This window comes from Actinia tenebrosa, unplaced genomic scaffold, assembly GCF_029948245.1.
Source record: "Actinia tenebrosa isolate PJP-AT-01 unplaced genomic scaffold, QUT_ActTen_1.0 PGA_scaffold17__23_contigs__length_9995812, whole genome shotgun sequence".
NCBI classification, from domain to species: Eukaryota; Metazoa; Cnidaria; class Anthozoa; order Actiniaria; family Actiniidae; genus Actinia; species Actinia tenebrosa.
In genome coordinates this window covers 2,380,047-2,405,528 of record NW_028292577.1, presented here as the reverse complement: position 1 = coordinate 2,405,528, position 25,482 = coordinate 2,380,047, and the positions used below count along the sequence as shown (strand labels likewise).

Sequence of the window (25,482 nt, the reverse complement as noted above, 5' to 3'; positions counted from 1 at the left end):
AATACTGTCACGAAATTGTAAGAATCTTGCTTCGAAGCGCAAAAAACAATGTCAGAAAACTGCTTTAAATGATTGATTTCATAGTTACATGTTAAAATATGAATTGTATATTTTTATTAGTTATTCTACTTTTGACTCTAGTGTTTATAGGAGGATTTCAGTGAGCAAATATAACTTTGGTCGTTTCATATCCGACATTTTTTTTCTAGTTTGTTTTTTCTAAGTAATTTATTTGATCGACGCAAGAAAAACACCTTCCAAGCCAAAATACAAAATATATTCATTGTTTATCGTCCAAAACTTTTTCAAATGTTGATTTATGACTCGAATCGCTTACCATTCGATAAAATCTTTGATATTCAGTTTAAGGCGATAAATTGGTATTTTAACTACCTGTGTAAGTCACTCGTATAACAGTCTCCCATGCAGTTATATTTTTAGTTCGTAGGAAATCTTCCTCCATTTGCAACTGACTAAGAAATACAAAAGCCCTTAGGGCTGGTGAATTCCAAACGTGACACACCGCTGGTTTTTGTTTTTTAATCTCTCAATGTATTGTAATTAGCTTGATTCTGAGAGAAAAGTGATATCATTGCCCGTTGTAACGATACTAAACGTTTCAATATACTTTCAAACAATAGTTTAGAGTGCATACCATGAAAAAAAACTTTGGAAGAAATTCCATAAGTTTGCACAAATTTGTAATTTAAGTAGACCTCTATCAGTAGGCTATAGAGACCTACGAAACGTTGCACTAATTTGTACGATTTTGTTAGTTAGTTTTTTTGTTTTTTTTTTCCACGGATAAATGTTATGCAGTCAAACTAACTAAACCATCTAGAATTATCTTCGGACTAACTCGCTTAAAAAGAGGCAGTATTTGAAGGCATCAATAAATAAAAATGCTATAAATGAGAAAAAATGCTATTAGAGAGACACAGTAGGTGTTTTGAAGGGAGGTTTCAAAAAAATAATAAATAAATCAGTAAAAAAAGCGAAAATATCTTTCGTGACTTTGAGCTAAGAATTACAGAACTATATTGAACGGAAAACGGATATTTCTAGAGTACTAGAATTTTCGTTGTCGTTTAGCATTAGAAGTGTGAGCTATTTGAAAAAAATTTTCTTAATAACACTAGAAATATATTCACCATTAACAAGTTTATTCGTACTTTTCGTTAATAATGAAAACTTACTTCAAACCACAAGTATTCAGAAAATATTTCGATGCAGGGAAGTATAATCAAATAATAATTAATGGATGAGAGCACCGACAGAGCAACACAACAGTGCCCTTCGTTCGATGTGTAGGCTAACCTTTTATTTTGGAGGTCGGTTCTTTCTTCTGCGTTGGCATGTGTCATGCAAAATATTAACAAGGAAATGTTGCCAAAAACACATTGGACACGATTAAACTAACGAATGAATTTCTTTAATTAAATTCTTATTATTTGCTTCAACATGGTCAAAAAGGACCAAAAAATATCCAAAATATTAGGCGAACTTATTTAATTTTCACTCAAAGAACAATCTAGAAGATAAGAGTTTTTGTTCTGAAACCATTGTCATTTTTCATCGAGTATACAAGCTAAGAAATCAAATTTATTAAAATTATTATTATATAAAATTATCACTGCTGTAATTCCCAAACTCGCACCAAATTGGGATTTTCAACCCTTCTGCTTTCTTTCTTTTTCAAGTTATTCGCCTGAATGATCATATGAAGATTAAGATAGCTTCTACAGTAAAAAATAGCTGAAGTTGAACTGCGTAAAACGATGTGAAGTACACTGTGCTAAGCACTCATCTATCCGCCCTATGTAAATAAACTATTTATGAAGAGTAAACTTGATCCTTTGTTCGCCGTAAATTGGTTCTTGGAAAACTATTTTTAATTAAAGGAAAACGTGTCTTTTGGAATCTAAACGAAATATGAAAAATTAACAAGGCTATATCTACTGAATTATGACTGAGTTTAATAAGGAAAACATAACTCGACCTCCGGCGAGTTAAGATACTCGGATTGAGACAGAGAAAAAAATATTAAAAGGTCGAAAAAAGCTTCCATTGTTTATAAGGTTATTGAATCCAGTGTTTTAAGATTAGAAATTTCTTTTTAAAAACACCTCTATCTTTACAATTATTGCCACAATACCCTTATCAAAATTATCTTAACCCTTATTTTCACAGACACCTTTCTGGACGACGCTAGATAATATCTGGGTTTGTATGAAGGATTTGGAGCTAAAATTTGACGTCTTTTCTCATTCAATGATTTTGAAACTGTCATTAAGAAACATCATTAAGACATGTGCAGTCCATTTGTCTAGCGTTCAAAACATCTATAGATTTGAAACAGCTCGTATTGAGTAGTTCACTGCCTTAAAGAACTAAGATCCAGATTTAGATAATCCAGTTAATACCAATTATCCATCATACTATTTGGAAGGAATTCATAACTTATATTTTTAATCGGTTCTGAAAAATAACTAATATTCTAAAAGTCGTTTTTTAAGCAAATATTTGTGTCCAGGTTTAATAAGCTCCGATTTTTTCCCAGACCGGTGTACGTATCCTAAGAATCGTGCTTCCTGATTGGCTGTTCGAGAAGGCGGTACTTTCTATCTCTATATTGCCAAACAACAAAAAAGATTATGAAAACCAATAAAAATTGAAATGGGGAAAAAATAACTTAAAGTCAGTGTGGAAAATGGAAAAAATGAACGTTTGGCCTTGAAGTTCAAGACCTCAGGTGCGGTTTTTTTCTATACGGACATCAGTCCTGGCAGGGTAAATCACCTTCCATTGTTTGCTTATTTGTTTGTTGTTCGGTTTTTTTTTTGTTTTTTGTTTTTTTGTTTTTCCTTGTTTTTGTTTTGTTTTTTGTTTTGTTTTTGTTTTTGTTTTTGTTTGTTTGTTTGTTTTTTTGACATTGAAAATCTCTTCTAAATAACTCTGTGTGTATGTTTTTATTTTTGACTTTGAAAAACTCTTAACTTCTTAAAAATTCTTAACTTCTATTTGCATGTAAGTCTAGATATACTTAATTTCTAATAAAAAAATCCAGTCCAACTCGGAACGACTAACCGTAGTAATTTAACGAGTTTTATGAAAAATAGAATCCGAACAAATAAACATAATTATCGAAACAAGTTGATGAATTTTACAAATAAATAAAAGCAGTGTGTGCGTGTTTTTTTTCCTTGTAAAGGTTTCTACGTCGAGTATCAAAGTTAAAACTCAAAATCTCATTAAGTCTATTGAAATCATGTCAAAAATAGTACCATAGTATTTACAGAGGTCTAGTAGTTGGAGCTTGTATCTTGACAACAGTGCAATCATGCGTAGTCATAGTTACATGCACGTGATAGCCATGTTGTGCTCATGTGATTGTCACGTGAGGACTGTCCATTCTTGGCTTCTGTTGCTGTTTGTGCTCTGGCATTGTGTTCAGTGAGGTCTTCACAGGTGAGAGGTTCTTAGTCTTTGATCTCCATTCGTGATCAGTGGTTGGTGCTCTTTATGTTGCCGTCATAAGTTGACCAAGTGCGGGTACGTTTTTTATCCTGGATTAAATTGCTCACGGACGACGAGGGGGGAGGGGGTGAGTTTGGGTGTGCTATCGCATGCAAACATAAAGTTACGTCATAGGGTGGGGAAATTACGTCATACATGCTGTCATTAAAAAAAACATCATTTCTGGGCTAAATATAACAAAAAATACTACGCTTCTGATACATATTCAAGGAGAAAAGAAGTCATTGACAATTTAGAAAAAATAAAAGCACTAAAAATATTAAGCCGAGATGAAAACGGTAAATACACTTCGAAATAAAGATTAGAAACATGAAATAGTATTCGAAAATCAATCAATTATTCTGAGGAGCATTAATTCTTGTTACTCTAAATTATACAGAGGATAAGATGATGTTAATTGGTTACCGCAGCCAGCTGCTGGCGCTGAGATGTGGTGGACTGGAGCCTAAAAGACACACCGCTGAACAGCTGAACAGCAGACACGCCTATCAGGCCCAGACTCCACGTCAAACCCCCAGCAGAACCAATCAGGCCGCTTTGAAAGGTAATGTATTACATAACATTACGTGGATTAAAGTATGAGTCATGTGTTAGTGATGACGAATGCAAGTACATGATTAAAATGATGATGTCAATCAACTATGATATGGTATGGTAGTGGCTGGCAAGCGCGCAGGCCCAGTGACTGGTGATTCAACCAATAACGAGCTAAGACCTAAGCAGACTATATCCGTCTGTCTACAAGTGTAATATCTTCATACATTGATAAAGGAATCGTAAAGATCCCACAGCTTTATTGATATAGGAAGTAGTATTTTCAATAAGCATGCGACAAGCTATACAGCTTTGTAGGCAGCCCTTTGTTACTATATGTGCCGCCATTGGCAATTCTCTTCAATCATGCACATTAAAATAATGCCACGTGCAATCAGCTTATTTCTTATGCAACAACCATACTTTTAAGGTTTGCTGCTTATCATTAGAATTTTCTGAGGCTTTAAAAATCAAAGCTGCAAAATCGCAGCGTGTCGTAGATAGATGAGGGAGAAGAAAAGCAATAAATTAAGGGGAGAAAATGAGAGAGTGTCAAGATGTAAGAAAGACTGTATCTAGTCGAATAGGATTTGAAAACTAACATCATGTAAAGGAAAGGAAAAATAAGGACATCCACAATGCAACGTCAGGAGGAAAATGAAAAAAAATGTAATGAAAAGAATGGTTAAAAAATAATGAAAATAAAAGAGACTAGCAAGCATCTTCATCCAAGCTTCCAGTACTGAGCAACTTAAAATTGTAAAATATGATTTGGTATTTCTGGGTCAGCGAGGTACATCATGTTGCGCATGCGCAGTACCATAATAGCGCAAGTTTAACGTATCAGATCATCTCAGTTGTTTTGCCTGTTTACCTCTAAGAATACACGCCTTTAATTACGACGTGAACGCTTTCAATCCAGGATTGCACGAAGCAAAGCAAAGCGAGCGGACTCGTTAATTACCGTTTATGGTGCATGGACTGGTTTACATGTGCTGAGATTATTTTACCACTCTAGATTCATGCATTTATTTTTTATATTAATATATTAATATTTATTGATATAAATTAAAACATTAGTATATTATTAACATAAGTTGATCATCTCCTCAGAACAAATGGTACAGGATTTACACGGGGAGACTCTGAGATATCATGACGCCACACTTTGAACAACGAACTACCGCCATGTTTCTGTCCTGCGACAAAATCAATTTAAATGTCCCGAGGAAACCAGGTTATCAAGTTAAGATTATGATATACATGCCTTCATATATTCTCTTAGTGCACACGTTGGGCACGCGCACCCTCAAAAATGTCGGGATAAATTCCACTGTCGGCCATATTGGACGTGAGATATATTTTGGATACTGGTAGCTATATTTACTAATAACGCCTTCGTAACCTTTCGGCTGTTTTTGAAAGGCTTATTGCTCAGTTTTTCGAGAGGTGTCAAATCTTTTTAGAAAAAGAGCAGTTTGTGTATTACTGCGAAACACGAACGGTACGGACGTGCCGTGACCGTGAACGTGCTGTTAACGAGCAGTCTGATTAAATGAGCAGTGATTTCGTTCGCTCTCAATAATTCAACTGATGACATCAGTCTCGAGTCCATCGCGGAACACCGCAGTAAGCGGTCCCGATTAATCGTCATTTAAAATCCTCCATCCAAAAGGTGATAGAGGTTTTGCACCATAACGTGTCCCATCCCATAATACTGCTTGGACTGCCTGTAGTTAGATAGCAGAACAATAAAATTCCTTTGCTCTTGGGAATTGAGCTATTTCTCATGTAAAACTATTATATTGTTCTTGCCATCTAACATGGCTGTCGTCACGTGATGGTGCAAAACCCTCTTTTGAAATATCTGACGTTTGTTTGTTGAGGTGGCGTCATCATACCCCAGAGTCATTTTAGTCAATATTAAAAATCTCATTCAAAGCAAAATGTTGCATTACTTACCACAAAAGTTGCACGACTTGGCACACATGGACATCATGTATCTCTTGTGGTACTGACAGTAGCCGGTTTGAGTTGCAAACATCCCGCAGTCATCGGATCGATCAACACAAGGGTAAATGCGAGAGTCTGTCAAATAACATTTCGCAAAACGGTTAAAGAAAAACGTACACTTTTCTGTGCAGTTATATTTATTCACACATTTATAAAAAGATTAAGATTGGGCAAGTTAAGCTGAATTATAGATCTTTTGGGGTTGGGGGCAATGTTTCCAATTTTATACCATGTGTTATTCCCTAGAGTATCATTTCTTTGTTTGAATAACGGTTGAGCTTGGTTGCACATGAAAAAACACATTTATGAATATGGATTCAACTCAAACAAAGAATATTACTCATGGTCTAAGATGGAAACACCCAAAGTAAAAAGGTCGGTTGAACGGTCTTTGTATATGATGTGTGGGCCTTAACATCTATAGAATATTTTAGCTTGGTTGTAATATTTTCCCATTTCAGGACACGTGTCATATTCTTGAGAATAAAATTTTTTGTTTGTTGTACTCATATTCATGTGTCTTTTCATGTGCAACAGTTAAGAAATGATAGGGAATTACACATGGTCTGAAATGGGCAAAGTATTACTGACGCCCAAGCTATTTGCTCCAAAATCAAAAGAATACAGCAGGCTTAAAATTAATAGAATATTTTTTGACCTTATTGTTCTCAAACGCTTCTGCCATCAAGAAATGCGACTTTACTCACCGAGGTCATGTTTCGACTGCGTTTATTCATACAGAATTGGCATAACATAAACCTACGCAGTATCCCTTAGGCTTTATATTTTAAAAAATACTTACGTTCAGTACATGGTTGTTCAGTTATATCAGGGCAGATGCAGGAATGTTTCTCGTCAATGTTCCTGCAGGAAGGTCCACTAGAACAGGGATTGAGCAAACATGGATCAACTGAAAGTAACATGTAGAATTATGTAAGAGTTAATTACCGAAAACGGAGGCAATAAGCCATATACATCCCGAGGGCCGCAGTCCCGAGGGAGGTATAAGCTTATTGCCGACGTTCGAGGTAATTAAGTATTTTATTTATCAATTGAGAATATTTTCTATTAAATGTTGCTCATCGTAAATGCGATGTCTTTATATAGTTATTAGAGAGTTTTAGATTGACTTTTTTTCTCCCCGCAAACGGCAAACGTGACCACGTTTTCATAGTTTTCCTGTACTTTACTTTACCTTTTACAAACCTTCTCACCAAGCGCAAATACTCTTCTGTTTTTCTACTACTTGGACGTTTTTGCGATTCTTTTTCAGTAATCTAAAAGAATTTTTTACTGGTCAACTGACGTTTCACGTTTGCCGTGAACGTAAATCTAAAATTCTCTATTAACCCGGTTAATGACTATATATTGACCCCGCATTTATAATGAGGGTTATAATAAAAATAAAACCTTGTGAATAACAAAGAAAGCCGTGTCAATTGATAAATAATAGAGCGATAATCGCAATAATTCTGAACGATAAGTGGAATGCATAGGTAAATTCAATCTTCATAGCAGCAATTTCCAAGCCCGTCCAGTCCAAAGTCCAGTGCCATGGTGTATTCAGCCGACCCCTTAACGACTCTGCCGGCTTGTATCCAGTAGTGTGCAGTGGCTAAAAAGGTCTCTGAAGGGTTCACACTCGATCGCAGTCTACAGGTCCTCGATCAAAACCTATCTAACGCACGCACCAAGAATGCAAACGTACCTAAACATGCCTCTGAATAATTTAAAGGTAGTGTTGCATGAGACGATTTCATTACAACTACGATTTTTCATGCAATAATGTTGCGCATCAATGTTGCTAGAAAACCTTTTCTCGTGTAACACGGGCGCGCGCGCCGTTACAATTTTTAGCGATATTTCTTTGCTGCAACATGTTGCAGGTTTTTGAACGACGACTTTTAAAGCTCACAACGTTGTTTTCATCTTTTTGTGTCGCCACGTGCGCCATGTTACATGAGGCCAACTCAACTCAACTCAACAACTATATCTTTTAAGTTTGATATAAAATTGCTGGGCGGTAGTATTGCTATAGAATTAACAGCTGCTAATTTACTTTTTTTGAAATGACAGCAAATTAGTGATTTAGTAGTCTTGGCCAACACGGTAAGGAAGGCGACCTCTACTTCATAAGCCGAGAGCTCGTACCGCCAGATCACCAAATGCCCGATATCGAATTTCCCATACTTGTGTAGCTTGGAAATGCTATTCGGCCGGCCAAGAGTAATAGTTTCGTAAGTATGACTTAAGGCGGGAAACTTGACCATTCTCGCAGTGGTATCCTTTACGACTATTTTCCCGTTTTTGTAAACTTTAAGGCCGTGGTCAAGATGCCAAGTAAATGCGAAATGAAACCAGGCTTTTGGAAGGAAGTCTAAAGTAATCTTCCATTCTTGGTTTTGAGTTGAGAGTTCGAGGACAAAGCGCTTCGTTGTCTGTTGGCTGTCGCTGTCGGTGGAGGTTGCGCTTGCGCAGTTCAAACAAATGAAACGAAATCCTGGTCCACTCTGATGATCGGTGTAACGTCCACCAGACAAAATAAACTCGCCTGCAAAAGATTAAGTAAAGATTAAATTTTAAAAGAATTGCATTCACTCAATGCTCTCAGCTATTCCGAGTTTTAAGAGCTAGTGTGACCAAGGCTGCAATGGAAGCAAGCGTGACCATACAAATGCTATGAGCTAAAAATGGGTTACCGCAGAATCCCTGTTATAACACCTCACCCCAAACAACAATGGCAACAATGAAAAAGGAATACCGTCTTCAATAAAAAAAATGACCAAAAAGGAATACTGTGTTCCCTCAGCCTTGAAAACGTTTTTCCCTAACAGAACTTCCTTTTTGTAGATGAATTATGCGCAATGGATGCCTTATGTCTCGGCGCAGGTTTATTTAACACTTACCAGCGTGATATTTAAGCCAAAAGGCAACTGTCAAGCCTTTACTGCAAAGTGTAGGATCATTAATACATTTGCTACGAATACCACTTATGATTATCCAGTCATCGATCCCGTCCAGGGAGAGCACGTCACCAAGTTGATCCGCGGATGTAGTACGTACTCCATTGTAAGTTAGTGTCTTACAACTTCCTCGCACATCAAGAAGAGTTTTAGAACTCGAGGTTGCATTGAATGGCCAGTAATGAGCTGCATTTGGATACCGCGAACCTGATAAAAAAGACAATAAAATTGTGAGTAAGAAATTTGTAGCGAGTCCGGAACCGAGGCATGAGCATCTCGAGCAAGCTAGAACCACTAGAATAAGGTTCCAAGACACTGATTGGTTTATAAGGGTACGTAGGTCATGATCACGTACCCTACAAGTTACTTGGTTTAAAAGGGATCACGTGACCGTACGAGTTAATTTGGTCTAAAGGGGTAAGGCCTGGACGTGACCTACTTTTAACACGTTGGAATGCAATAGTCATTAAACTTATTCCGTAAGTCAGTGTTTTCGCTCTTTTATCGACGGTAATACGGTACGATGAAGTCGAAAGCTAAGTTTACAAACGGCTACAGTCGTATCCATAAAATATTCATAAACATACGAAAGAAGATTTTCCGAACCTAATCGGACAGATAAAAACAGATGAGGAAAGAATAGAACAAGATAGTTCGAAAACGAAAACAATGGGAAAATCGAAAGGAAAAAAATATTTTTTTATTATGGATTAAAAGTTATTTTGTGAAGCTGATATTATTGTATGAATTCAAACACTAACAAAATACTTGTACACTAAATTTAATAACAATCAATTGTTGAAGTAGCGGAGTTTTTTAGAATCATTAAATTTGTTGTTTTAAACTCAAAGACGAAAGAGAAAATGAAGTGAACTTATAGACACCTAAATTCCGAGAGAGCGGCTTTACATGAAAAAAAAAATGTAATGCATCAAAAATTGGTGGTAAGGGCTATATATATATATATATAAATAGGATTATGCCAATATTAAAACATGAATAAATTGAATGCCTTGGGTATAACTGAGCTGTACATATACTGTTCCCTATAATTCAAAACACGTTTAAATTTTAAATACTGTCAAACCTAACGTTATGGTTCAATCTATAAACCGGTACGAATGCCAATATCTTCAGGTGAATTGATGTACGTACGTAATACAGTGTCGACACTGTTTGCTCTCTCAACTCTTTTTCATGAGTTTTTTCGATAGCACCTTGCTGATTAAACTTAAATGAGTCGTTAAAACCAGAAAGCTAAAAACCCAAAATTGAAATCCTTTCAAAAAATGGCTGGATTACAATTTAGATTCAGCCAGGGGCAACGAGAGAAGAATGGTCAACATTCCACGCCATCTTGGAATGGAGGTGTGTGTTTTCAGAGAGATTTCACTACATACCCTCTTCTTGTTTCAACTCTTCTTTCCATCGAGGGCCCGTGATGTTCGATGAATTATTTCTGTCTTCACAAGATGAATTTTTACACCGAGCGCTAACTGTGCTATTCAAGACTGCACAAAGAACTACAAAACACCCAGCGAGAATAGCATTCCGAAGAAAACTAAGACAAGCCATGTCAATCAATGAATTCTCAGTATTCGCCGTCTTCTGAAATGCTCGTCTTTAAATTGCAATAGTGATTTCTAATTTCAAAACCGTATCGAGATTTTAAATTCTTCTAAGTAGATATCCCACTGTGGTAGCTACTTCAAATCACAGTACTTTGGAGTAGCCAGACTTCATTGTGGCTCTGTTACCTCCCAGAAAGTTTCTGCCACCAGTACCCGTGGTCTTAGACTATAATCTCTTGAGCTTCCTGCATTCCTTCCCTTCCCCGACAGAAACCTTCTCCTTCACCGTTGATCTGATTTCTTATCTTCAACACAGCTTAGATTCAACAAGGTTTTTTGAACCAAAATAACCACTAGCGTGATGTTTTGCAAGCGAATAAATTTACGCCGAGAATTTCTTATTAATTTAGTGGTGAAGAAGAGCTTCAATTAGGGTTTATTAATTTGCCCAAAGTAATAATTTTACTCTATTCAAACTCTATGTGACAGTTTGAACAAGCAGCGATTATTTGGCCAAAATTGATTGGAATTTTATGAAGTTTGTTGCTTATTGTGTATAATGGTTTCAGACTCCTGGACGCGGTTTGTTAGGCTACTTGGTGGGGACCATGTTTGCTATGCTACCTTATAGTGATAATGTAATTTATGCTTCGTGCAATGGTATAGCTATGTAAGAAAGTTGGAAAAAATCAAATTACTGCAAGTACGTTAAATGATAAAAAAGGATTACTACAAGAAGCCGTCGGTGTCCTCGAGGAATGAACTAAAATGAAAAAATTTCAGAAGAAAAAATAGTGTCCGAGATTTTTTCATCAAGAAATAATAATAAGAGCGATAAACAGTTTTAGTAGTTAGTGCCATAATTACTTAGTTATTAAACCTTGTTATTATTATCTACGAGGTAAACGAGGAATTCCCATTTGATTAACGCCTCATTAGAATCAAGAGATTGTGATTTCTAAGAGTAATTCTTATTCTTTTTAGTTTTGTGTCAATGGGCTAGAAACGTCTATGAAAGTGAGTTCTACAGCAGGAGGCAATCCTACCTGACTGGGACGAAAATTATGAACCTCAAAACGATGAAATAATGAAACAGCTGAAACATTACTAGCGGGGGAGGAGGGGGGAGGGCTCAGGATCCTGAAACACGCGCTATTTTTTCCCGAAATCCAGTGTCCCTCGAAAATCAAACATAATGTCAGGGGGGAAAATCAGAAAATACAATAAATAAATGAAAATCAGAAAGCAAAATCCCGCATTCCGGACATTGAATTCCGCAAATCCCGAGTTATCACGGCCGTTGTCAATATTCCGAATCACGTAAAAAAAAATAGTTTCCCGAATCCCGCGCTATATTTCATCCCTTTATTCCCGGCTCCCGCGAATACACCTCCGGATCCAGCCCCAGTAGTTACTAGCTTAGTAGTAACGAATTTATTCGTTGCTTTCTTTTTCTAATTTATTGCCTCATTACTCGTATGCCTATGCATTGTCTAATTTGTCTCCGTTCATTCTGCTAAAGTCCAACGACAATTAATACTAGTGCAAAATTGTCATCTGTCCGCAAACGAATAAAAAAGTAGACATTGTTTTTAAGCTATTCTTCGGAATTATTTGCATTAAAATAAACAAACCAAAGAATACCTTTATACTTCTTATTCTTTCATTTTTTTCATTTTTTATTTTTTATTTTGTTGATATATCTCCGCATTTTTTTTCGATGAGCTTGGGATGAATTAATCAGTGGATCTTCAGTCCATTCCAGCACTAATCAATCTAATGATGTCTTCAATTATTTTTGATTTGATAAAGCCATGTAGGATGCTTAAGTTTTAGTATCAATTGTATCGTTTCATTGCCATAATGAAAAAAAATAGTTTCATAGCTGAATTAGGCAAGTGTCGCTTAAATATATTTACTGAGGTACTGAATCGGTTAGGTTTGGGCCAGTTCACTATATGTGGAAATATAGTGGAAACATAGTGGCAAATATAGCGACCGGAAAATAAATTGCTTGAAATTTTCTAAACGATTGACTAGTTCGTAAAACTTTATTTTTTTTGCAGTTGAAATAAAATTCATTACAATAAACAAGAACATCAAAGAAAGATTTATTCTAAAAGATTAAAAAAACTAGAGCGATCAAGGTCTACCTTAAAGTAATAAATTTTTTCCAAGGTTCTTCAAGTAACAATATTGCGACAACAATGCCGGTTTCAATTCAAGGTTCACACATCAAGTCCAAACTCGACTTGGAACTATTGTTAGTTGTGACTCTAAATCACTATTATTTAAGTGTCTAGTCGTTCTAGCGCTTTCGCACTAATTGGGGACACTTTTCGCTACGTTCAATATTCTATGCACACAACGCTCAACTCACATGTTGATTTTTACGGAGGGAGGAAACCGGAGAACCCGGAGAACCCGGAGAACCCGGAGAACCCGGACAAACTCAATTCACAGCCGCGAACGCCACACATGCTACCCGATCTAGCGATGACGGTTTTCAAGTAAGTCATATACCGCTGTGTTCCCCGATCACAGGCTCATTTATATAGGCTTGGTCTCATTACAGAGTCCAAATAGTCCTTTTTTGAAATACTATTCCACGCAAACACATGTATATTCAAAATAATTCTAGACGCAATCGAGACTAACCCCGTAAAAAAGAGAATCACCGAAACTAGAGTATTTGGGGAAGGTCTATTCCCAATAAAATGAAACATGATGCTTCTGTATTAATATATGCCAATCATAATCAAAATTTCATTTGTTATAAAATAGGTACCAATAGTCCTGATTACAGTTATTCCACAAGGACGCCAGTGTCACGCTGCGTCGTTAAAGAAAAAAAAGTTACCAATTAACTAGTATCACTAGGAGCCCGTAAACTCTCTTCGATGATTGGCTTACTTGTCTGATAACGTTGGCCAAATTTTGATATCTAGATATATCTATATAAATGGTAAAGATAGGTGATAATGTCGTCAATGAGCCGGTGTGTTGTAGTCAGCAATTTTCAGCACCTGTAAGCGACAAGTTTGGATTCAACTTCCTTGCCATGTGTCTCGATTTGTGGTGTTGTAAGTACAGTATAATACATGCCAAAAGATTGAAAATTTATATTTCCTTTTGTGTCCTTAAACCTTTTTCTTTGCTAGACCGGGTTGGTGCGCAATCTCTATTTTTGTATGCCCCATAATGCTTTGTGTCTTGGGGGGTAACCAATCAAAACACTGTCCCGAAATGAAACTTTCTTCGATTTAATGTGCACTATACTTACCTGCTTTTATCTGTACAATATTGATTATCGGTTCATTCTGAGTTAATTTCTCACTTTCAGAATATCAAAAGGTTTGGTGTTACAGAAAATGTATTTACTTACGAAAAATATTTAAAATTTACTTTAAACTTCTTCAAGATTCTCTTTCTCTTTCTGTTTTTTATTTCTTCATTTTATTTTTGGATACCAAAAGAGGTATTTCAAACATCGTCTGATCAGCCTTCAAGCAAGGTAATTCCAGTTTTTTCCTCTGTTAACCCCCTCAAAGCCGCAAAGCATTATGGGTATGGGAAAGTTTTAGGGACTCGGTGTGTATATATATATATGTGTATGTATGTATATAATGTGTGTGTATATATATATGTATGTGTACACACCGAATCCCTAAAACTCTAACAATTTGGCGATATATATACATATATATGTATCCCCCTTTTTGCTATTGTCTTTCCTTGAAAATCCAGGTAAGACAATAGGAAAAATGGGGATATGTATATATGTATATATATCTCAAACATGTCATAGTTTTAGGGATTCGGTGTATATATGTATATATATATATATATGTGTATGTGTGTGTGTGTGTGTGTGTGTGTGTGTGTGTGTGTGTGTGTGTGTGTGTGTATACACCAAATCTCAAAAATTGTGACATTTATCGGATATATATACTTACATACAGTCAATGTCATTAACATTGTCCACCAAAAAAAGACATTTACACATTTACACATTTGGGCATTGACACATTAAGACATTTAGACTAAAGTGAGCCTGAACTTTAAATGCAAAATTCAACTCGTGAATCGAAAATCCAGAATGCCCCGACCATTTAGTGAGGATTTAAGATGGAGAATTGTACTTCAACGTTCGAGGAAACACGTGATATTTCTTTTAGTCTAAATGTGTAAATGTCTAAATGTGTAAATGTGTAAATGTCTTTTTTTCGGTGGACAACGTTAATGACATTGACTGTATATGTCCCCATTTTTCTTTTGTCTTGCCTGGATTAGTATTTACGTTTGAGCGTTACACTACAACAATGATTAAATATGTTCATATAAGTCCTTGCGCCCCAGAAGAAGGGAATAATTATTTTATCGTGGAATGGGGTTGCCTTGCCTTGCCTTGCCTTGCCTAGGTGAAGGTAAAGATCGTTATTAACAGACGTCGCTTCTCTTATGAAGCTTTTACTGACAAGTTGAATGACAAGTAGTTTAGAAATGTACATAGACGTTTGGGCATGGAAGGCAGCGTTTGCACTTCATTGAAGGCTGCTAACGAGATTTATGCATGAGAATTATTCAGCCAAGAGAAAATAAACTAAGTAAAGGAATTTCTAGTATTTACGCCTTTAACCATCACAGACACCGTTTGATGCTATTTTTAGAATCATTCATTTGATCGTTTTTCTTTTGGCACGCTGATAATGCGTGCGCTCTACGCTGTTAGCTCACGTTTTCTTGAAAAATACATGAAAACATGAGAGCGGTAGAGCACTCGCAGTATGCGCGTGCAAAAAAAAAGGACAATCAAATGAATGATTCTAAAAATAGCATCAAAGAGTGTTCATGATGAGACGCGGGGATTCCTTCTCTTTGTTCGATTTCTTTTGATGCAACTGATTACTATAACTGAGCAATATTCTCAATTATAAAGAAAAGTTGGGGAAAATACATTGGTCTTCTACGTCCGACTTATGAAATCACTCAACACACGCTGCTGCGTTCATTGACTTCCAACCTCCACTTCGGTAGCTCTGCTCGTCTCACTCATAAACGCGATCTCATTCCTTTATTTGACTATGCGTCCATTGTCTGGGATAGCAAGAACAAAACCTTAAACTAATCTGAATCGATCACCTTGGTCTTCGGCTACTGATGCACTCAAAGTACTCGAGTGGTTGGATCTATCTTAAGACAGCTCCATCGCTGTATCTATATTTATAACGAAGTATCGATCTGTGGATATATCAAGTCCTCACTAAAGGCACATATTGCTGGTTTTCAAACATTAGTCCAATAGTCCCATTGCATGTGACGTCAAAGCAGCTCGATCTAGGGGACAAAACAAAAGAATTCTAATCTCCTGAGAATTGGAACCTATCGTTTTGTCCCCCAGATTGAGCTGCATTGCAAAGTGCTACAAGGGGTCTATAGAATGAAATAACAAAAGACACGGCGGCCATGTTGAATAATTTAGCAATAGACTAAGTGACGAATCGTTTGTTAAATTCATCCAACATGGCGGCTGTGAAAACCATCAATTTCCGCAAGTACAATACGCGCAATAGGACTTTCGTTCACTTATAGATCCGAAAACGTATTTAGTTTTTTTAAGAGTAGAAGAATGAAGATAGATGTCTGGCTACGTAAATGAAGTTCATAAATCACCCAGACTTTTTGCTATTGTTACTATACGTGGTCACTCGAATTACAGTATTTTTTCTCTTACTTCTTATTAGTTTTTAGACGTAAATTCCAGTACAAAACACCATGCTATCACAGATTGTAAATATCACGAAAAATGAGTTCAGGTTTGACTAACTTGAAATTGAGTTGGAGTCAAAAAATGCTGGAAATTTAATTTGCACAAGGGGCCTCTGTGAAGGTGTTACCGAACGACCCAAAAGAGCTAACAAGAGGAATAGTCAATCAAAAGCGACATCTGAAACTATTTGCAGTAGTCATGGGGGCATTAAAAGCTTTCTATCGAAAAACGTGCACTAAATAATGACACATGTGTTTCTCTAACCATATAGATATTTATATAAACCCTTCCATCATCATCTGATGATGTCATTGCTAAACTAGCTTGTTAATTTTTCTTTGAGTGACTCTGTCAAGAACAAGTTCAAAGATCTGCCCGAAGCCTACATACCTTTTCTACCGTGATATTTTTTCGTCGGTTCATTGATGGCGACATAATAATAATCTTTCAAAGCGCGCAGCGGCCATATTTGTTTCCGGTACAGTACTATTAGGTCGCAACAGACCAAACTCTCAATAGTCCAATGTGTCAAGTTCTCCTCTACCGCAAAAAATGAGATGTTTTAAAATAATCAAGATAAAGAGAATAATAATGTATATTTTCTCTATTTCTTGTCTTCATAGCTTGTCAGAACAAAGAGTGGGTTCGATAAAATTGCCAGATATTTATGGAAAAAGAATTTCGTAGATTTTTTCGAATTATCGATTTTTTTTTAGTATAGTTCATTTTAATTGCAAAGAGATTTTGTCGAAAGCAAAAATCTCCAGAAACTGAATTTGGCATTTCTTGTACATGTGTTTTGTTTTTTTTTCTTCTTCCTTTCTTTCTTTCTTTCTTTCTTTCTTTTTTTTTTTTTTTTGCGTTAGACCGATAAAACAACGAGGGCTCATAGCTTATTGTAAATTGTAAACATGTCTATTGAAGTATTAACAATTCAGTGAGATCAAACTAAATGTGGTCATTTTTAAATCTCTTTTTATATCAGTGAATTCATGTTCAACTTCGCCAATAGAAAAACATTCTAATCGGTCAGTTTACCTAGAAAATAACTAATGACTGCATTAGCCGGGAAGTGGTGCAGATATTATGCAAAGAATATCAACCTGTCAAACAAGGAAATCGTCTCTGAATATCATTCAAACCAAAAATAAGTAATGGTGAATTCTCTTAATTTTCGCTTCAATGTTGTTTTGATTTTTCAAGATAAAACCATAAGGTTATTCATCACTAAATACAAATAATGGTGACTGTTGTATCATGATGTGAATGTGTCTGTAGAGTTACGTGAAAATCGACTACATTCATACATACACAAGACGCCCCGCGCGCCAGGCAGGAAGCGATTCGCTGATTCTTGCAAGTAAATATCAAGGAAAGTCATGAGATGGAAAATCCTCAATGCCTTACAATATCTCAGGTTTTCGTATAACTTGTCAAGGTAGCTTAATCAAACAAATCAATAAAAACAACCCTAGAATGTAATTTAAGGAATAAACCAAAAATTAACTAACCTTGAAAGCGGTAAAACGAGCGATAGAGAATACCAGTCTTTGGCAAGACCCAGTCATTAGGAAGCGGTCGAGGCAGTGGAACAGCAATGATATTCAATAAGCAGCACAGAATAAGAATAGGGTGAAGACATTTACAGCTTTTCCAGTTCATTGGGATTCCAAATCTCACAGAAAGAGTTAATCTTGTTCACTGGTACTTCTCAGAGATGTCTACAGATTGCGTTTGCCGTTTGACCGCCGAAGCAATTTCTATTTGTTTATCTGTATATCGTTGACTATAAAACAGCCCCATGTTCTGGCTAACTTTCTAGCTCACTGCATGCTTGGCTTTCTATGTACTTGAGCGGGAACTTTGCGATAGCTGTTTCAGTTGTTCTGTTCTAAATTATGCTCATAATTTATTCATTCTGATCACAATACGATTTTGGCAGAAATGCTAATTAGATAGAGCGGAAGCTACTTCAAAAGAGTTGCGTATTTTACTCATTCTCGTCTTTTTTTTCTTCTCGTGAATCATAATAACATAGTTAAGTCATCTAGAGCCAATCAAAAACCCAACTAGGACTCTTTTACTCTCATCAGTTGGTGGCAGAAGCGTGAAGGACTAACTTATACATGTTCGCTTACAATCTTGACCAGATGGCGTACAGTTTGAACCTTAATATTCACAGATTCAAGTCAATATACCAGGAAAATAAACTCAATAATATACGTAGTCATTAACCGAAAGATTGTGAAACACTTTTTTGCGGAGGCAGTTGAGTCATAAAGCGACGAAAATTATCTAGATCTATATTGACGTGAGAAATGTAGCGTTCCAGTAACTGCAGGATCTTATTAAAGATGTATAATTCTGGTGTTAGAATATGAATGAAAACACTCTCTTACTTGGAGTAAATCTTGTCTTAGAAATGAAATTTTATAAATCTGTTCGAACAGCTGCTATTTATTTGACATTGTTCATTGTTACTAGAAAATACGATTCAGGGTTATTCCTACTTGAAAGCGGGAAGTTTTGTTCTAGCTACCCGGTTTGATATTCCTGTCTTTCTTTATAAAAAAAACGTATTCAGTTATATTACAATTTAAAAGACGTTTGGCGCAGACAGCGAGCTCTGAAAAGATCTTTTCACCTGAGTTTCAGTTCAACCTTAACAAACTATTTTCAGCTCAGATATCTGGGTGTCTTATGTAAACTTTTTTTCAACTCTCTAGGCCGGTTACAAGTCAAAGAAAACTCCCCCGTTGCGATAAATAATCAATCCACAGACATGGAATTCAATTGCCTATAACGTTAACAAACAAAATAAAGAAAGAAACACGAGTTTTTTTTGATAAGTTCATAAACAATATTTATCGTCGTCCATTTGTTCGATAGAACTAATAAAGAACTTGCGTAGGTGGAAAAACACCGAGGTCCTTGAAAACCACAACTGAGCTTCTTGGGTTAGTGTGGTTCATTCGAGAGCACCAGGTTTTGAGAACAGGCCATCATCAATATTCTCTCACAAAACTCTTACATCTTGTCTTCTCTGGTTTTAACGCGAATTTACTTTGCACTGAATTTTTTTTTTTTTTTTTTTTTTTTTTTTTTTTTTTCATTTTTCATACTTCATATTACATTAATCAAAATTTGTCCTACATAAAATAGATTAAATCAATAATCTAGCGGCTAGTTATTTTTAGAAAAATAAATAAATATAATTTGGTTTCATTGTTGTGGGTAGTTTGTGTGGGTTTTTCAATTCATCATATGTCCTCTAACTGAAATAGTAAATATGTAATCCCTGTAATGCAGAAAAATTCAAACCAATATTATCAATAATTTATGTGGTTATAACTCAATCTTGCGGGGGAAAATAGAATAATTCTTTGTTTACAATTGTTTTTACTCAGTAACTAGTTTTTCATGATGTTTTCATTTGATTTCTTTGAAGGCCGGAGAATAATTAATCGTTCCTTTCTCTACGTTCTCTCGTAATCATCATTATATTAAAGAATCTTGCTTGAATATTGATAGTGTGTGTGAAGATATAATTAAATCCTTGGACTTATTATTAGTGTTTATAAAGTATGTGCATTGCGGGAGATCGGAATTCCCATCAGTGTACATAGACAGATAAAGAATACCATGAGGTATTTGATTTCCCACGTTCACAGAAAGAAGCAGTTTTGGTATAACAAATACCTATTCAATGGAAAACGATGAAAAATCTTTCAAATATTTAAACAAGAATTGTACGAGTTAGCGGATATTCAACTAATGCATGAATAAAGTATTGTAAAAATGATTTTAAAAATATAGATAAAAAGGTTAGAGAGACGGAGAAATATAAAATAGATGGTGCTATACTCGGGAAGGAAGGAAACTCGTGGCATAAAGCTCAGAAAAGATGACATCTAGATACGAATAGCAAAGTCTAGATAATGGAAAAAAATTTGTCTATGAATTGTTATGAATAAATGGCAACCATCAATTTTGGTTCAAATAAGTCTGGTGAAGTTCATTGATAATATCAACTTCGGAAGGTATTCTGTACTACAGACCATCTGTCATGATTATATGAGCAAAAAGGCTCCAGGTCAAAGAGGTTTTAGTATGAAAATACAGATCAGATAGATACCAAGCTTACGGCCTAGCTTAGCCAAATTCTGTCTCATAGTGCTATATTACTGGAAAAATTTGAACCCCTTGCAAAATGAAAAAAAATCGAGAATTTGATAGAGAATTTACTAGAAAATCATGGGTAAAAAGGATGTCGCACGTTTGGACTATTATGGTCTCTAAGACTGTGACGGAGACATTGTATTATTTATTATATTGTATTATGTTTTATTATAGTTTTGATTAAAATTTGGTTAAAATTAAAAAAATATACACCACAAATATACACCAGCTTCAGTATATATCTGAATGCCTGGTATCAGGAAATCTTTAGGAATTGGAGCATGATATATAGGATAAACACCTCATGTTTTAACATAAAATAAAGCAAAGCTATGAGTGAAATTTGGACCAAACGATTTAAATACACATCATCATATAGTTATATATTTCTCGTATTTTTGTTATTGTTTGAGTGACTCACATACCGTCTCAAACCTTGACTTCGAAAAACATGAATATTTCATAGGTTCTAGGCTGTAAACCAAAGCCGATAAGATTTTTATTGGCTTTAAATTATTTTCGGATTGGTCGTCAAACATCAAGACTTCAAGCAGGCCAAAATCAGCTCATGACCAATATGGCATCCATGATGGTCGATAAGACACAGTTAGAATACTTTTGGCGGAAACCATGATTTACTCTTACTTTGTTGGAAATTCTAGGGATCTTTTGCGAGAAAATATTAAATAAATATTAATAAATCAGAAGAACACCAATGAATCATAGCTGTAGATGCAAGAAGTTATCTAGCAGAATATCTAAAAAATATATTATTGATTGCTTTGGTGATTTGTGATGAATACATATAGGCCGATTTACACGGTACGATTTTTCCCTACATTTGTCTGGCGCAAAAAATCGACCGTACGACTTTATTACGACTGTCAATGGCAGGTAAACCTTGGCGTAAGCATGTTGTACGTGAGACAAGTTAAAGGAGAAATCAGTCGTACCGTGTAATCAGCCTTAACGAGTCAAATAAACCTGTTCAATTCCAATCAATATTTAGGGAAAATTTATCGGCGTAGAAATTCAACTTCATTAACTTTTTCTCCACCAACTTAAGCGGTGATAATAAAAAAAATTTTTTTTTCAATTTTCTCCACCATAAATCAAATTTGCAGCTTTTTGTTGCTTTCTCTTAATTAAATATCGAGTTCAAAAAACTTATTACTATTTTCATCCATGATATCAATTCCTAAGCTGAATACTTCCCAAATATCAGATACCGCAATGACACGAGTGCATACGGCATTTCTGGGTATACTTGAGAATGCACTTTCGGGAAAATTCTTCATCATATATCAATTTTGAAGCTTTTCATTGCTTACTCTTAATTTAATTTCAACTTCAAAATATATTTCTTATTTCAATAATAATAATATTACCTAATATTTATGGTATATTTGACAAAAAATCACTCTTTGGCTGGATCAGAACGTGAGACACCTATTCGCAAAGGGCATTCTTGTTTTCTCGTCACAAAAAAATATTGATTTTTTAACTTTTCGAGATTTCAACTTGTAAAAAATATGCGTCAAATGGAAAATGGGGAGATGGGGTGGAGGGGTGGGGGCATTTAAAATAATTTCTCGCTTTGTTCTTTTCGTTATTGCCTTGTGGTTTTTTTTTGTTTTTTGTGTTTTTTTGGGGGGGGATTTTTGTTTGTTTGTTTGTTTTTGTTTGTTTGTTTGTTTGTTTGTTGTTGTTGTTGTTGTTTTTTGTCTACTGCCGTTGACAGTGGAGTGGGGAGCTTAACGCAGTTTAGTTCATCCCTTCCTCCCCGCGTACGTAAAAAAAGAAAATAAGAAAATAATGTCTACTTACCACAATATCCTTTCTTGGCTACTCGAATCCATCGGCCCAAGATACACGAGTCCGCCCTCAGTACACATTTGTTGATGTACGTCTTGCTATTGGTTCCACATACCGGTGCGTACTCTAGAGAACAGGTCACTTTGCATTCACATTGAGCATAGTCTTCATGCATGCGGCACTGAGCGTAGAACTGACATGATAGCGTCTCACAATTTTTACCTATTTAAAACAAATGTTAATATAGCATTAAGTTTATCTATACGGCTTCCACTTAGAGTGCATACCATATATCCGTGAAGAAAAAAACCTTTGGAAGAAATTCCATAAATTTACGAGAATTAGTAAGTTCAGTAGACCTCAGTAGACTATAGATCTACAAAACTTTGCACTAATTTGTACAATTTTGTTAGTTAACATCTACACGTATATATGGTATGGAGTACTCTAACAATATCAAAAACAAATACAAAAAATAGACCTTGTGCAGTTAACGTGTAATATCTTGGCCACTTTACTTTTCAAACTACTTTTTTCTTTCAAACGTTTGCTAGTCAATTAGAGATCATTCCATTGAATAAGATTGCGCTTGAGTTTGGTTGAAATTTGAAACGCAAGATGGTAGAGATGCCAGTTTATTATGATCTTGTCATTGTTTTCCCCTTTTAGACAAGTCATTCCCTTGAGTATTATTTCTTTGTGTTCTAGTAACGCTTGAATAGGAAATATAATGGTATGGATATACTCTAACGAAAATATTTTATTCCCAGGGGAGTGACACGTCTGAAATGTTTGTGAAACAAAAACGAATAATGTCTATAAAGTCCTTGATGGCATCCAAGACAGGAGGCAGAAAAATAGACCAAGCAAACCCCTTGCAGCACGTCGTAATGAAGCAAATGCCAATTTGGAGTACAATGGAGAATAAAAGTCTTTCCAATTCTCAGGAGATTGATATTCTTTTGTTTTGTTTTCCAAATTGAGCTGCTCTGACGTCACATGCAAAAGAGTCTTTAATTCCCCCCCCCTGGAAACTGCTTTCTTTCTCATATAAAGCAGGTTATATTTAGTTCCTGCCTTCTGTCATGCCTGCCATCACGTGATGGTGCAAAGCCTGTATTGCCATCGAATTCACCTACCTCTTGGCATCTTCCTAGTGGTGATGTTGCCATATAAAGGCATATTACTAGTGGGCATGACAACCGTTACATAGCTACTGCTACCAGGGTTAAGAGTAGGCGTGGCTGATATCGACCATGCTGGCGTCGTATCATGGTAAATTAGCTCCGTCGAGATGAATAAACCACCACCATCACCACCACCTCCAGAATATGAAGAAGAAGAACTAGGGTTGTTGGGAGAGATCCCCTGCATGATCGATGTGCGCCCGCCCACTAACTCTTGAATTGGTTTTTCAGTCGATGAATCTACAGCTGAAAAGTCACGAGATCACTTTAGACAGAATTAAGGCAAAATGAGAAAAATTGTCGAGATCTTGAAGAAACCTATGAGCATACTCATGATGAATTGCTGATGATGGAATTTAATTAGAGCGGGCTACATGTCTGCTGTTTTACACCAAGCGAGGAAATCCAGAACTGTCCATAGTAGATTCGGGATTCTGACTCCACTAATTTAGGGTCCCAATTAGATGGATTATTGGGGCGTTTGTACGTGACGTCTCAGCGACCATATTGGGGTACCAAAACAATACATTGTCTATCCTCCGGGAATTGAACTCTTTTTATGCAAAAATTGTGCAGAAAGTTCTTTATTGTTTGGTACACAAGTATGGCTGCCTTCTCACTTGAGTAAAAACGCTCTATATAAAGATCATGATCAGTCAATTGATTTAAACTTCTGTCTATTGAAGCCTTTTTCTTCTTTTTCAGGTTATGGACCGTTAATTCTCACGCCTCATGCACCATGATTAAAAAATAATAGTAAAGAGGCCGCATGGTACTTAGACCCGCCTTAAGCACTGCTACGTAACAGTGTTCAAGCATCCTATTGGTCGATCTGGGATATGTGGATTCATCTAGTTGGATTACCGGATCTAACAACAGTATAATGTTTCGACATAAATGTCATTATTCTGTCAGCATAATGTTCTGTTTTCTTTTACCCGCGTAACCTTGTCCTGAAGCACTTGTATGCGAGGCTAGCGGAGAAAAATATGTTCGCTGACGCATGAGAGAGCCCTATTTAGAAAGTAACACTTCCTTTAAACTCAAAACAAATGCAGTTCCAAGTAGTTTGACTGTTATACTGATTAACAATGTGATCATGTATATTTATATGTGTAGAAAACTTGGAAGATACTTACCGCAGTACTGACAAGATCGCGGGCACACATCCCTCATTTTTCGGTGCTCGCAGTATTTTGGTTGGTTTGCGTACAGCTTGCAACTAGCAATCTCATCCGCGCAATAACCCTTGATTTTTTCTATTTATAAAAAAAACCAGCATTAATCAGAGCTGATAAGTAGATCTGCTAATCGATGCAGGTGGGTGAGAACCACATCTTGCTTTTGACACTAAAATATGAGGGTTTAGTATACTCTATTCTTAATAGTGAATGTCTAAGAAGGCTGGGGAATCAAGAACACTTGCCTGTAGAATCTCGATCTGGTTCGATTCTCAAACTCAGAATCACATGTGAGTAGAATCTATTAGGTCTCTCCCTTTATTTGAGGGTTTCTCCGGTTTTAATCCCTCTAGAAAATCCAACATGCTAAATTCAATTCGATCGAACTGTAAGTTAACTGTGCCCTGACTTTGATCAGCCCAGAGGTTGTTCGAAGGTTCGTTCTGTGAGTTAGCCGTGCCCTGACTTTGATCAGCCCAGAGGTTGTTTGAAGGTTCGATCTGCGAGTTAACCGTGCCCTGACATAGATCAGCCCAGAGGTTGTTTCAGGGTTCAATCTGTGAGTTAGCCGTGCCCTGACTTATATCAGCCCAGAGGTTGTTTCAGAGTTCGATCTGTGAGTTAGCCGTGCCCTGACTTATATCAGCCCAGAGGTTGTTTCAGGGTTCAATCTGTGAGTTAGCCGTGCCCTGACTTATATCAGCCCAGAGGTTGTTTCAGGGTTCGATCTGT

General features: G+C 36.1%; 1 protein-coding gene across 7 annotated transcripts in view; it reads right to left on the bottom strand.

Annotated features, from left to right (window-relative positions):
• The window catches only part of LOC116306706 (uncharacterized), a 59,193-nt gene that overhangs the window by 10,175 nt on the left and 23,536 nt on the right, over positions 1-25,482 (bottom strand). For all 7 annotated transcript variants that reach the window (XM_031716798.2, XM_031716794.2, XM_031716792.2 and 4 more), the window contains 7 exons: positions 24,709-24,828; positions 23,522-23,815; positions 22,395-22,604; positions 8,991-9,254; positions 8,144-8,635; positions 6,887-6,994; positions 6,034-6,159 (listed from right to left, as the gene is read on the bottom strand). In XM_031716798.2, coding sequence (XP_031572658.2) covers positions 6,034-6,159; positions 6,887-6,994; positions 8,144-8,635; positions 8,991-9,254; positions 22,395-22,604; positions 23,522-23,815; positions 24,709-24,828 — 1,614 coding nt within the window. The remainder of the gene's footprint in view (positions 1-6,033; positions 6,160-6,886; positions 6,995-8,143; positions 8,636-8,990; positions 9,255-22,394; positions 22,605-23,521; positions 23,816-24,708; positions 24,829-25,482) is intronic.